The following is a 14,137-nucleotide window of genomic DNA, read 5'->3' on the forward strand; positions in this document are numbered from 1 at the left end:
TACTTTTGGTTGGCCTCTAAACATTGGAGATAAAGGATTTATCATTTTCATTTTGAATTGTTCTGCTCTGGAGATTGATTTACATTTAGATATGATATTATTTATAGAATTGAAAAAGGAAATAATATGAGTAAAAATAAAATTTTTGAAAGATCCAAAGAAGATATGGAACTGGTGGAATCTATTTCAAACAAATTGAAGAATGAGGATGCCATTATCACAAAAGCAGACAAAGGAATTACCACAGTTATCATAAAACAAACAGATTATAATGATAAAGTAGAGAAATTCATTAGAGATAACAAATTTGAAAATTTAACAAAAGATCCAACTCTTGAATATAGTAAAAATATAAATAATATCATATCTAAATGTAAATCAATCTCCAGAGCAGAACAATTCAAAATGAAAATGATAAATCCTTTATCTCCAATGTTTAGAGGCCAACCAAAAGTACATAAGGTTGGAATACCAATAAGGCCAGTAGTAAATTACCGTAATGCTCCTGCATATAAAGTTTGCAAATATTTGAATAAAATTCTTCCTCAAAAGACAATAATGACAGAAAACCATAGTATAAAAAACACATATCAGTTAGTTCAAAAAATTAAAGATATAAAAATTCCAAATGATGCTATTTTCCTAGCATTTGATGTAACCAACATGTACACTAGTATTCCAACAGATGAAACAATTAGTATTCTGAAACAAAATTTGATAGATAATAACATAAATAATGATGAAATAGAAGATCTAATAGCATTGACAACAGTATGTGTAGATCAAAATTATTTCAAATTCAATGAGAAAAATTACAAACAAAAGGAAGGTTTGGCGATGGGATCTCCTTTATCAGGTTATTTGTCTAACATATACATGAACAATTTAGAAAAATCTAAAATAATGAATGATAATAATCCTCTAAAGAAAAATATTATTTATTGGCACAGATATGTTGATGATATAATATGTCTGTATAATAATGAAGATAAAACACATGAAGATTTTGAATTATATTTAAATTCAATATCACCTTCTATAAAATTTACGATGGAAGCTCAAGAACATGAAATAAATTTTCTTGATTTAACGATTAGTATGAAAGATAACAAACATGATTTTAGCATTTATAGAAAACCCACACATACAGATTGTATTATTCCTAGAGATTCAAATCATCCTTGGCAACAAAAAATTTCAACTTTCAATGCAATGATATATAGGCTAATAAATATTCCCATGTCAAAATATAATTATAGAAAAGAGAAGAAAATAATAAAATATATGGCAATAACAAATGGATATAATACCAAAACTATTGATAGAATGATTCACAAACAAAAAGGAAAATTAATACAGAATAGAACTCAAAATAATCAAGGAAATGTAGGAAATAAAGAATATATTTGTGTTCCATATAACACAAAATTTAATAAAGCTATAAGAAAAACCTTTACAAAAAATAAATTCATTCTAGGTTATAGGACAACAAATAATGCATTCGAACTGATAAAAAAGAAATCAAATTCAAATGTACAGCAAGATAAGTTTAAAAAATCTGGTATCTATGAACTTAGATGTAGTGATTGCGACAAATTCTATATCGGGCAAACGGGTAGAAATTTCCATATCAGGTTTCGAGAACATATCCAAGCACTAAAATCTAAAAATTATACACAAAAGTCGGCATTTGCTGAACACTTGATAGATTCAGGCCATAATTTTACAGATATAAATTCCAATATGAAAATACTTAATTATGGTAATAAAAGTCAAAAACTGAATGTCAAAGAAGAATTTCATATTTATAAAGCAGCAAAATTAAACAGAGATAAAATAATAAACTTGATCCAATTAGACACCAATAACCCCATTTTTGATAGAATCATGCGAATTTAAACCCAAAATTTACAGTCCTAGTTCATAAAAACATATGAATACACTAACATATGATCAAAATAAGAGTCTTCCATTAGTATTTATTTATTTAATTCATATCACTTGATAATGGCATAATTGACCGAAACATGTCGTGATAATATATTTTTAAAAAAGGGTACTGAGATTTTCAATTATTTTCTTTATATTTATATTACAAGTAGCCCTATACAGGAAAGTGTCAAATAAGTGAATTATGTTTGAACAGACCTGTTCCCGTACATGATGACAAAATGACCGATCCCAATCCCGATAATAATCAAATGGAACAGACTTGAATCCGATCAGTTCAATAATCAAGTGACATCATTAACTGGCTATCTATTGGTGCGGTCTGGAGTCCTGAGGGGAATCATAGTTGCACATTCAAGATTAATTACCATTTAGTGATCATTCTGTTAATGATTGGTGATCACCGTCGGCTAATCACTGGTAACGAGCCATATTGACGAGCCGCTCATGGCTCTCATAAGCCGAACGTGTTTGCTATGTGCTATATGACCATATTGTTATGGTTTATTCATTACGCGACAGATGAGTCGAGTATATGGCCTATGAGTGATTAGTATGAACGAGTTGGGAGAGCTGGTTTAGGGATGAATATGAATGTTGCAAATGAGCAATAGATCAGGTAAAAGGCTCAACAAGGTGGAATATAGTTATTTCCAGTTATACTATCATTGTAAAATAAGAGGTCTTCATGAATTTGTGTGAAAACAATGTGTTCGATGATAGGAGAGGGCGAATTATATTCATTGATAGCTGTTTCAAGAGGAAACTTTCTCCGAGTGGGTAGACTCAATTGCGGGGATAAGATCTTTTATAACAAAATTTATTCCTCTCAGCTTCAGTTGCTACGATTTGGTTTCTGTTTATCAGTTGACAGAAGCTCACAAAATACTGAAATAGGCTACTCAGAAAAAAATAGATAAACTATTCCATCAATGATTATTCTTATCATTTTCATCTCAATTTTATCATTATGATACATTCATATAACTAGGCAGTAGGTATACCTAGCAAGAAAATTTCACAGGCCCTCTGATCATTTTTTTAAATAAATTAGTTATTCCGCATACATGATTATGTTCTGCATAGGATCAAGTATTCTTGTTGAATAAGTTTGCTTTGAATTTGTGATGCAGCCAATTATTTAAGATGAATTATGAAATTATTATTCTGGATCTAGGCTCTCAAAACGTAGTGATCTATTAGTATTAATGATGAGACGAATCACTCAGTTATTTGGTATATTCTCACTAACTAGAAATTTTTCTATGATACGATAAGTGAGTGAATTCACCCTGCCTCTTCTATGTATGATATGGATTTATATATAAAATAATAAATATTCAAGAACCATTATCATCCACTATCATACATACAAGCTACTTGAGCTAGTCGTGCAGGAACTGAAATCGATGATACATGTGTGTGTACACCAAAAACAACAATAACAACTTCAATTGAAGCCGTAAGCTGACTGAGCCCTCAACTATTAATATCTAGTTGCAGCAAGTTGGTATAGCAAGCAGTTTGTGTGTCAGCTGTAAACATGGGCGCAGTGGAGTCCAGTAGCAGGTTCGTACACAACTAGAAATTAATATCCTGTAGAGCAGAACAAACAAACAGCCCGAAAGTCATAACTCACTTATTTGATATTCTATCTAAACACCATCAGCTGGCGATAACGACGAGTGTAGTGAGGCGCACATTGCACGGGTGACGAAGAGGGGAGTAGAAAGTGGTCCTGTCCTTGTCTGCTGTTCAGCAGCTCAACACTGGCCAAAAGAGTCAGCACATAAATCAGCGGTGACAACATTTCTGGCGTTAACAACGCTCCATCTGGCTGCTAAAAAGTGCACGCCGACTGTAGGATTGTGGGAGGGGGAGATGGATGCAGGTCGCTGACAAAAACAGCCGCGAAAAGGCCCAGCTCATGTGACGACATGTGAACGATGACCAATTGGACCATACTTTGTTTCTGCTCGTAGTTTGATATTTACAATACAACTGCCGACAATTCTGTTTCAATGATATGTATTTGTTCCATTGAGAAACAATATTATGGAGTAGAATGTGAATTTAAAGATGAAAGAGCGTTGAGGTCTTTTGAGAGAAAGATGTACAGGAGGATATGGGGACCGGACTGCGTTGAAGGAAACTGGAGAGCCAGATTTAACAATGAGATTGATGAAGCAATTGGCGAAAGAAATATTATAAGGTGTATCAAAGCAGAAAGAATAGAATGGCTGGGTCACGTGGTAAGAATGAGTGATGAAAGAGTACCACAAAAGCTGCTTGATGAAAGGATAATGGGCACCCGAAAAAGAGGAAGGCCAAGAAGATGGATCAGCCATGTGGTAGAAGATCTCCGTACTCTAGGTGTGGCAAACTGGCGGCAGGGAGCACAAGAGCGGGATGTATGGAGGAGTCATGTAGAAGAGGCCAAGGTCCACCCAGGACTGTAGAGCCAGATAAAGTAAAGTAAGTAGAATGTGAATTTAAATACATTTTCTATTATCAAAGCAACACTGAAATAAGCTATTCCTTTCTCATTAACATGCACTATGTTTCATTGGAAGATAATATTTGAACGAAGATATGAATTTCAAGGCACTTTTAACTGCTGAAACAAAACTGCGACGCTGAATTAAAGTAAGTTCATAACTGTACACTTCAAACTGTACTTATATTATGACTTTCATATTGTGAAAATTGAGAACCAACAGAAGAGTGTTAAGGCCAATAAGTTCAGGTAGTTCAATACCGTCTAAATGACTCTTCAGGATATGATTTTATATAATTCCGTACATTTCTCAATTTTATATATTCCACAATTTTATATAATTCAGATAGGTTTTTCGAAATCGAAAGAATATGCCTTGAGATTCAATAGAACCTGGGATTCGAGGCCGAAGTTATAGAACTTGAGTTATAATTGATTAAGAGAAAATTAGAGTTAATCGCTTAAAATTGTGGAAGCGAATTGGTGTGCCTTGAATATTATATTGTGCTACGATTTCCAATTCACTGTGATAAGTTGAATGAAAATAGGTTGAAAAAGTTAATTTTTATTTGCTCATTATTCTGCAGGATGGAAGAAGCTAATTGCACTACTTCAATATCCAACAGCTATTATACTTTGATTACAGTATTATACATTTCTAAATTGTTTTCTCAAACTGAGTCGGGAATAATGCCACTATGTGTAGCAGGCCTTCGCAAATCCACAACTGATGAGCATGCTCCCTTGATAAGCAACATAGTTGGCCTACCCTTGTTGTACCCTTCTCTGCCACAATCCCGATTAGGCAAATTGTTGTAAGTTTCAAGTTTCTGTAATTGAATTTTGATGCGCTGTTCTGAGCAACTATTGTAATTTCAAGGATAACTAAGTGAAGTTTGTTCGATAACTGTAATTGATACAGACTACAGTCAGATTTGCGCAACTGGATTGCACTCTGAATACACAACACAAGTTAATTGATATGCTCAACAGTTCCGACTGGCATTTTATCTGAAGAGGAAATTAAACGTGGAACTCGGGTTAAATTCGATATTAGTAGGAGTGGCTGCTTGAACGGGATTGTGCTTTGCCAATAACTCGTTCCGTCTGCTGGATGTTAAGTATTGCGAGTAGGGAGTGCTGCAGGCTGCAGGCAAGTCAACAACCAGCTCATCCAATAGCACTCAGTTTTCCAGGAACGAATCAGTTCTTAGGCCTAATGGAACGTTCTGTATCAAAAACACTCGAGATCTCTTGGATGTGATTCAAGCGCACTGGGTCAAAAGTTCAAATTAATACTAAAGTGCATCGCAGAAGAAAGATGAACTCAAGCTATGTTCAAAGACATTGTATGATTTTAACATTATAATAATATACTTCTTATAAAATCTGAATGGAAATATACTGAAGACTTGACCATGGAATGAACAATCATAGGCAGAGAAAACTTCTATATTAGATTGTTCATTCTATGGTATAGGCTTTATCTTACTGCACTATACTTCTTTCTATCCATCGCAAAAGGAGAATGGTCGTAAATTAAGATCAAAGACATGACATAATTTTAATATAAGATATAATTTTCATTTAAATGACATACTCAAGACTAAACTATACTTTTATCACTTCAGGTAAGTTGTTTGTTATACAATAATATCGTAGTGGATACATTTACCAAAAGTGAGGTCCACGTTATAATGTCAGTAGGAAGAGAGAGTACAACAGCGTTGCCGATTCTCAGCCTTACCACTGCCTTCTATAGAAGACAGCTGTTACAGGTATATCTGGAGTGGTATCAACGTTTCATTTTTGGGAACTGAATTTGATAAGTCCCCTTCTCTCTTGCAATAATTTTGGTTCATCCCTGCCCAATATAATTTAGGAATCTCAGGAGTCTTCATTTGGATTGTTTAAAAGAAGATATGAGAAGATATGCAACCGTGTTGATTTTTTGAATGGATAAGTCAATTAACTACTGAGGAAGCGAAAAAACCTATAGGTTAGTGGATCTCGGAAACAGTAGATCGACTTGGAAGAGTGCAGATGAATTAGATTTGAAAAACAAACGTAGAAAATGAGATTACATTTCAATATTTAATTAGGGGAACATAGTCTGGCTTCCCGACTATCAATGTTTGCTATAATGACCATCAAATGTGATGTAATCAGAAGCTAATAAGTTTATTTCAAGAACTCATCGGGAAACTGTTTATCCTCAATTTGCTAACCCAAGATTAGAACACTTCTTTATTCATGGTGACTTAACAAATGCCATATGGCCACAGTCTGCATTATCGCCTCTGGGATAAGGCCACAAAGCTTTTTTCAGTCAACAGTCAACCAAGTATATAACTATCATCACCAATAATTTCTCACAATAATTACTTCTAATATACTCTTATCAGTCTACAATAGCGGGCACAAACTATGAATTTACCAATTTGAAACGTTGCATATAAGATGACTTCATACGAAATTGAGATTCAAGTATGGTAAAAAAATGACGAATAACACTATAACCAATAAATTTTCGTCGATGAATATCTGATTTTCAAAGTAGTGGAATCTGAAAATATTATGGAACTCTTTTGTACTTCAAAAAATTATCTTCGAGGTTTCAGCAAGCTCGAAATTTGTGAAGTTATGGATTGGCTAGCCATAGATATATTTTGTGTTTTGTTCTATTCCACTATTAATTCAAACTTCGAATCTAAATCACTTTTGAAGCGGAAACATTCTTTTTAGCAGTGGCGACGTTTCGACTTTTTGTTTCCAAATCAAAATATAATTTTTCTCAAAAGAAACGTTCAAGTTTCATCAACAGTACAATATAACTTCATGGAATACAGAGTCCTCCTTCAGATCACATTATTCAGGGACATAAATTATTTATAATCATTCAATGATTCATGAGGTGGAATTGAAAGCTTTCTTGGTCTCTTTTTCAGCTCCATTACTTAAATTCCTTTCCACTTTTTCTGCTAATATTTTTTTACAAGAGTATTATTATTATTAGCGTATGGCTTTGAATGGTGGGGAGACCCAAGGGTAGTTCCACCTCACCGTATATAGTCCAAAGTTTCTTAATGGGAAACCGGACACTAAGGTTATAGTGAGCAAAATACTTTAAATTTACACTTTTCACTTCCAAATGAAGTTCATTTTGATGTTAAAAAGTCCAAACATATACAAAACCGAAAACAAAATATATATTATAAAGCATTAAGTCAACTGAAGAACTGACTACTATGCACTGAAAAACCTGGCTCCAAAGCCTATCAGTTGGGGAACGTATCTGAAGGATAAAATGCATAATATTATAAATATGATTACCAATAAACTTGAAAAAGCCTCCTGAGATTTAAGTTATAATTGAAATCAAGATGAAGATGGAGTTATAAGAGTTACATACCCTTCGTGTGTTGTACTCGGATATGGAGAATGTGTCGACGATCGAATGGAATCGAACCAGTTTCTTGGGGCCGGCCTGCTTCTTGAGGGGGCACAGCGAGCACATGTCCTCATCAGGATTTGGGGGCATAGCGTTCACTCAACTATCACACTTGACTTGGTCAACTTCGAAACATCACTTAACTCAAACTATTGTATCACTCAGCAGAGAATATCTACAAACCGACCGGACAACGTAACACCATAGAGTAAAGATACCGTTAACACTTGTATTATTTGTCTCTAGGAACAAACAACACTCCATAAAACTCATGTACATTAATGCGAATTCGGTGTATTCTAATAGCTTCACATGAATGTGAATTCAGTTTGTTCTAATGAGAGCTTCAAATTTAGCTCTGAACAAAACGGACAATGAACTCCACGCAGACACTCATAAAGTTTCAAACTGTTATTGGTTGTAAACGATCGTATTCCTTTCAAAGAACCATTACTTTCGAACGAGTTTAACTGATAACAAGTTAAAGGGAAAGTCACGTATGGGAGTCATTAAATTGTCAACTATAATTACAGTACCTAGGTCAGTTGATTGATAGTTGTACACAGTCATTTGATAACCGATCGTTATCGGAGTTGAAATGTAATATTTTTTGTGTTGTTGACAGTTTCAAGGATTAAATAGTGGTAATTCATCGAGATAGTTCTGTTTGTAAAAATATTTCACAACTAGAAGAAATATCGATCATTGGAAACTAGAATAGTATTAATTTGAAGATCATAAAGCTTTATTATCAAGAACACTAAATTCGGAGAAAGGTTCAATATTGGCAAACCAACCAGTATTAAAGACTTTTCCACTATTAGAAAAGTTTTCAAGTAGTTGAAACAAGGGTACTACTAATACCTGTATCTCAATATTCTTCTCCATCTGTGCCAACGAGGAGCCTAACTTGCATAAGACCTATCACATTCTTTAATAAGACCTATCACATTCAAAATATAAACAGCATTCTTTAGAAAATACATTTAATTTGATGTAATTGGATGATGATCAGAATGAAGATACAATTATGTAGGATATTGCTAAGTCGGATGTAATATTTAGTAATAGAGTTCCTATTATAATATATACACCATGAACAGTGATGTGGAGTTTCTCTATATAAAGGTGTAATGAAAGCGATATTGTCAGTTTCACGTGATCTATATTCTAAAGTATATGGAACTGATAATATATTTTGCTTCATTTGAATCATTTTCTTGCTGAATAACAAATACTAGCTGAATGGTTCGGTTCATATAAATAATCGACAATTCAATCTAACTAAAACTAATCTCTTGAGTTTTTTTATAAAAAATCGCTGGTAGAAAGATTTGCAAATCTAAAAAAGAATGAAGCTATGAGAAACAATCCTCCCCCCAAGACCTAGATCAAAGATATTCCATTATCGAAAAATCATAGTAAATTATATTTAAAAATTATAATATTTCAAACCAGTTCATGGAAATAGTCGATAATTGGAGAGACTTGAGATTTTGTCAATATTCCACTTTATTTAAAAAAAAAAATCATTATTTTAATTATAATTTTGAATTTAAAAGACTAAGAAATTGTCAAAAAACCACAGATTTATTGATACTTAGAAAGTCCGGCTTCGGTTATTACACCATTGTCAATCTCTGATAAACTTTCTGATCAGTCTATCTGTCTATCAGTCTAACTGATCAGTTTATCAGAGATTGACAATGGTGTAATAACCGAAGCCGGACTTTCTAAGTATCAATAAATCTGTGGTTTTTGACAATTTCTTAGTCTTTTTCATTAAATATGAATAATCACCACAATATCAACTTCTCAACTACACAAAAAAAAATAATTTTTTTATTGAAATAAAGTGGAATATTGACAAAATCTCAAGTCTCTTCAATTATTGAAAAGTTCCACAACATCGATATTCACTCCATAAACCCCTTTCAGACATGCAACGCTATCTGTGAGAGCTGGAACGAACTAACTGGAGAATCACGCTATTGATCCAGCCGGACGTTTTCGTAACGAAGGTCAGGAACTAACAGCACTGCTAAACACTGTGATAGCGCAATGCACCTCAGTCCTACGCACCATACACACACACTAACCACACTTGCACACGATGCATTTCCAGCTGCATTCACCAATGCGTCAAACAGGCATTTTGGGCACTGCGCAGGTGTGTATACACTGACTTTTACACATCTGAGAATATGGGTCAAACCAACATCAACCCGTCTATAACTCAACATACCCTCCCCTCCAACAATGCGGAAAGGAGATGTATGCAGTTACTCGTTCACATGATTGTAGGAGCTCAACGAGTGATTCCCCACCTCATTTATGAGAAGAATATCAGAGGGAATTTTTTCAATGGAATATTTACATTATTCATGAGGTCGCCCACAAGAAAGTGCAAGACATGGACGATATGCATAGTTGATTATTCATGCATTCATCCTGCATAGAACTTTACTTCACTCTGCTAAAATATGCTATAGGGATGTAGTGGGTGGATGAGGTTACCAACTGAGCTTTCCTCACAAGGAAATTTAAGAGTAAGATATTGCTAGGAATCTCTAAGAAGGAAATCTGCAGCTAAATGATGAGATTGATGTGAATATTTGTTAGAAACTCATTTGTATTGTTTCGAAATTTTTACTTTTATTGTATGAAAAAAAATGAAAATAAAGAAATCCAATGCTCGTTGAAGATGATGGAAGCGGAAATAATGCAATTAAGTGAGTATCTGGTACTGTGCAATGTCACGATATTAATCATTGATTATTCATGCATTCATCCTGCATAGAACTTCACTCTGCTAAAACATGCTATAGGGATGTAGTGGGTGATGAGGTTACCAACTGAGCTTTCCTCACAAGGAAATTTAAGAGTCTGACTGAATACGACTCGATACTCCAGAAATGACATGAAATTATATGGAAGCAGATGTTAATAAAGTGGTTTCTCCTTCGATGTAGACTGTGTCCTGCCATGCGGAACTTATGATGAGTGGGAGCAGTAATAGAAATGAAAGTTATACATCCCAGTGATGAATAAAAATTCTCAAAATACGCTGGAAAATCTACTATATTATGAAGTAGATGTTAGTAATAGAAGCTTCTTAATGGAAACGCTTTGGAGCTGAAGAATAACGATGATGACCTTCATCATGTCTCGTACGCCTACCACAGTACAAGGACATCAGGGGCAGCTTATGCAATGTGGTGAACACAAAACCAGATGTATAGTACTCTGGTACAAGGATCTTTTGTCAACACTACCGCTACCAATGCTTGGTGATAATCCACAATATTGCATTTCAAAATGTTCTGAGAATATCGAAAGTAGATAATTCAAAATTGTGCATTGTATATCGTCTTGTTTATTGATACTTGAACTTTGGAGAACGATGTATTAATTCAAGGAAGAGAAAGTATTCTATTGCTAACCTTCTATCGGGTTTATCGGACAAATCAATGTTTTTGAAATTGTGAGTTCAAGATAAAACTATGTTCATAATAAAATATATACAGAAAATGAGTTAGTTTGATTGACTTCCGCTACGTTTTAAAGAGTTTCTCATCGATTTAGAGTAGTATCGACGTACGATTTTGGAGTAGAACAGTATGCTTTTTCTTCGCTTGTGATTGAGAGGACCAGTATTGTGACAATCGCTGTATCTTGTGAAGTGGAAAATTGAACCAAATATAAATCTCTAAAAGTTATGAGAAAATATTCCAAATTCCTTAGTCTTATAGTAGATTTTCAATCGTCGACTATACTTATTGTTAATTGAATGAACATTGATTCAATCTCCTTGGAACAAGGAGATTATATTTACATAGAACAAATTTTCTTGAATTTACATCACCTCAAAAGTACATAATTATGAAGTAAAAATTATAATTAATCTCAATTTTTTCTTCTTTACTTCCTCCTGTATCGTACTTTTTTTATTCAGTTGTTTTAATACATTCTACATTGACTGACAACTTTTTGTATCTCATTTCTCCATTTGTAGGCTGGATAATCAGTACATTCAGTTCGAGTTGAATCCAAACGTCAAACATCTTCAACATCAAATTTAATCCACAAAACCCGAAGAAGGGTCAATATTGGTATGATGAATTCAAGTCCTGTTTTTAAATATAAATTTCAGTACCCTTTCAAATTATTCTGTCACAACATGTTTCGGACAGTAAAGCCATTTCAAAGTCAATTCCTGTTTTTCAAGTTTGCAAAATACATTCATTTTTCACAAACGTCAAGAAAATTCGATTTCAAGGAGACTTGACTAAACGGCTCCTTGAAGATTTAACGTCATTTAGAAGATTTGAATCTGCTAAGACTAGACCATCCCACATTGGTGAAATTCAGAAGATTTAAATCTTCGAAGCTTTTTCTATTCTATATAAGTGAGTCGGAAAAGATTATTCAATAGCATATGGAGAGAATAAATCTGTCATCAGGCAATTTCACACCAAAAATATGGAAAGACAGACAGGCAAATAAGAGATTACGTGCTCCTGCCGCCCAGGCATCGGAGCGGAAGTCGGCCTACACAGTGGGCCCATAATTGATGGATGTTAGACGAAGACAGTGAACACGCTGACAGTTGAAAGAGTGATAGAAAGAGAAAAAGTGTGCGGGTGTCGCGACCTGATTGTCGACGATCAATAACGGCCTTCATCTCCAGTTTCTTGCCGAAAAAATCGGACGATTAATTTGAACAGATGCGGGCGAAAGCATGTCATTCATCCAACGTCCTTTTTCTTTGTCGATGGTCAATCAAACTGTCATCGTCAATCAGTCCTCAGATTTGTCAATCATCGATCACCAGCTGATGAACCTGTCAACCGTTGATAGCTCCTGAACGATGATATTGCCACCTTCTTTATTCTCAACGTTTAGAAACGTCACCGTGTCAACTAAACTCCCAAGATAATGGGCACTCTTTAATTGAACATCAATCTACTGCAGAGGGTTTTTCGGAGTTGACAAATTTACTAAGCATATCCAGCACTTATATTATCAATGACCTGATTAACAGGACCGTCAAGCTTCAGATAAATGGATGCTTGAACTCTAACTTGTAACCTTTCAAGAAAAATATGATAAGAATTTCATTTCAAAATTAAAATCACCTTCATAATTATTCAATTTGTATGCTCTATGTGATAGTTTTGGATAATTGGATCCACAATAATCACAGCACTATCTCGCTTTTCAAATGCATTATCGGATAATTTTATTCATCAGAGAAAATATTTGCTCTCTAAAAATACTCAAGTAGCCAATACAAGTTTCCACCTTTCCAAATTATTCTTCCAAATGCTAACCGGTACAACTCAAAATACACTTCTCAGAAGAATAATCAACTCTAAAATTCAATCATCAACTCATCAAATATTCTTTTCAAGATTCTTAATCTGCAATGAGGCAATGAGAGGCTAAAGAGAGGAGAAGAATTCCAATCCAATTTGACTGCATAATTCTTTCCCCTCGGAATAGAATTAACCTGCAGTAAAGTGAACCAGCAACTTAACACACCTCTCTCCCTCACACTTCAAGCAACTCCACATTCAACAGTATGTCATCAAATTCACTCTTCACTTCCGCTGCAAATCTTGGCAAAGAATCGAAGAAGGCGTTAAGTGGTTAGTGGATATTTATACAGATGAGGACAGTAATGGAGCTTCGTTGACACTTCACTACGGTAGAGGGGTGACAACAATACACCGGAAAGTGTAAATAATTGCACGGTTGTCATTTGCAACACAAGTGGAACTGTTTGAAGCTGGCACAAACCCATGCTTTGAGTATTCATCCCTACTCTTCATCTAACTCACTCTCTCCCTCGTATGGTGTCTCTTTTTCTACCCAATTCAATCCATGTACATATTTATTATGGAACTATTTCTCCTTTTATCACCATCACTTTCTCACTAATCTCTCTGTCCCAATCAAATCTAATCTCTCTCACTCTCATTTCTATTCTCCATCACCGGATCTCACCTCTATGATCTCTCTCATTTAAAATCGGCTAGCGTGCCAAACGTGCTGACTCGTTTGAATTTGAATCTTGCACCGAATTACTTCCAGCAATAAATGGTTGGCAGCCGCTTCACACAAAAGTGTGAACATTGAATGCACGGAGCTACATTCAGATTCACTTTCAGCTGTCAGTATTGGTTGAATGGAAAGCATAGATGCTATATGTAAGAGATGCTGACAGTTTAACTCGC

The 14,137-nt window shown here is 34.5% G+C and overlaps 1 protein-coding gene across 17 annotated transcripts in view; it reads right to left on the bottom strand.

The window, feature by feature from the left end:
- The window catches only part of LOC111052229 (disks large 1 tumor suppressor protein), a 748,988-nt gene that overhangs the window by 236,684 nt on the left and 498,167 nt on the right, over window positions 1–14,137 (bottom strand). The window contains exon 1 of one of the 17 annotated variants that reach the window (XM_039432576.1): window positions 7,860–8,129. The exons of the other annotated variants lie outside the window; for them this stretch is intronic. Within the exon in view, the coding sequence (XP_039288510.1) occupies window positions 7,860–7,988 (129 nt within the window). The 5' untranslated portion in view covers window positions 7,989–8,129. Of the gene's footprint in view, window positions 1–7,859; window positions 8,130–14,137 lie in introns of those variants that run through there. 17 annotated transcript variants of the gene reach the window in all.

This window comes from Nilaparvata lugens, chromosome 1 (assembly GCF_014356525.2).
Source record: "Nilaparvata lugens isolate BPH chromosome 1, ASM1435652v1, whole genome shotgun sequence".
NCBI lineage: Eukaryota > Metazoa > Arthropoda > Insecta > Hemiptera > Delphacidae > Nilaparvata > Nilaparvata lugens.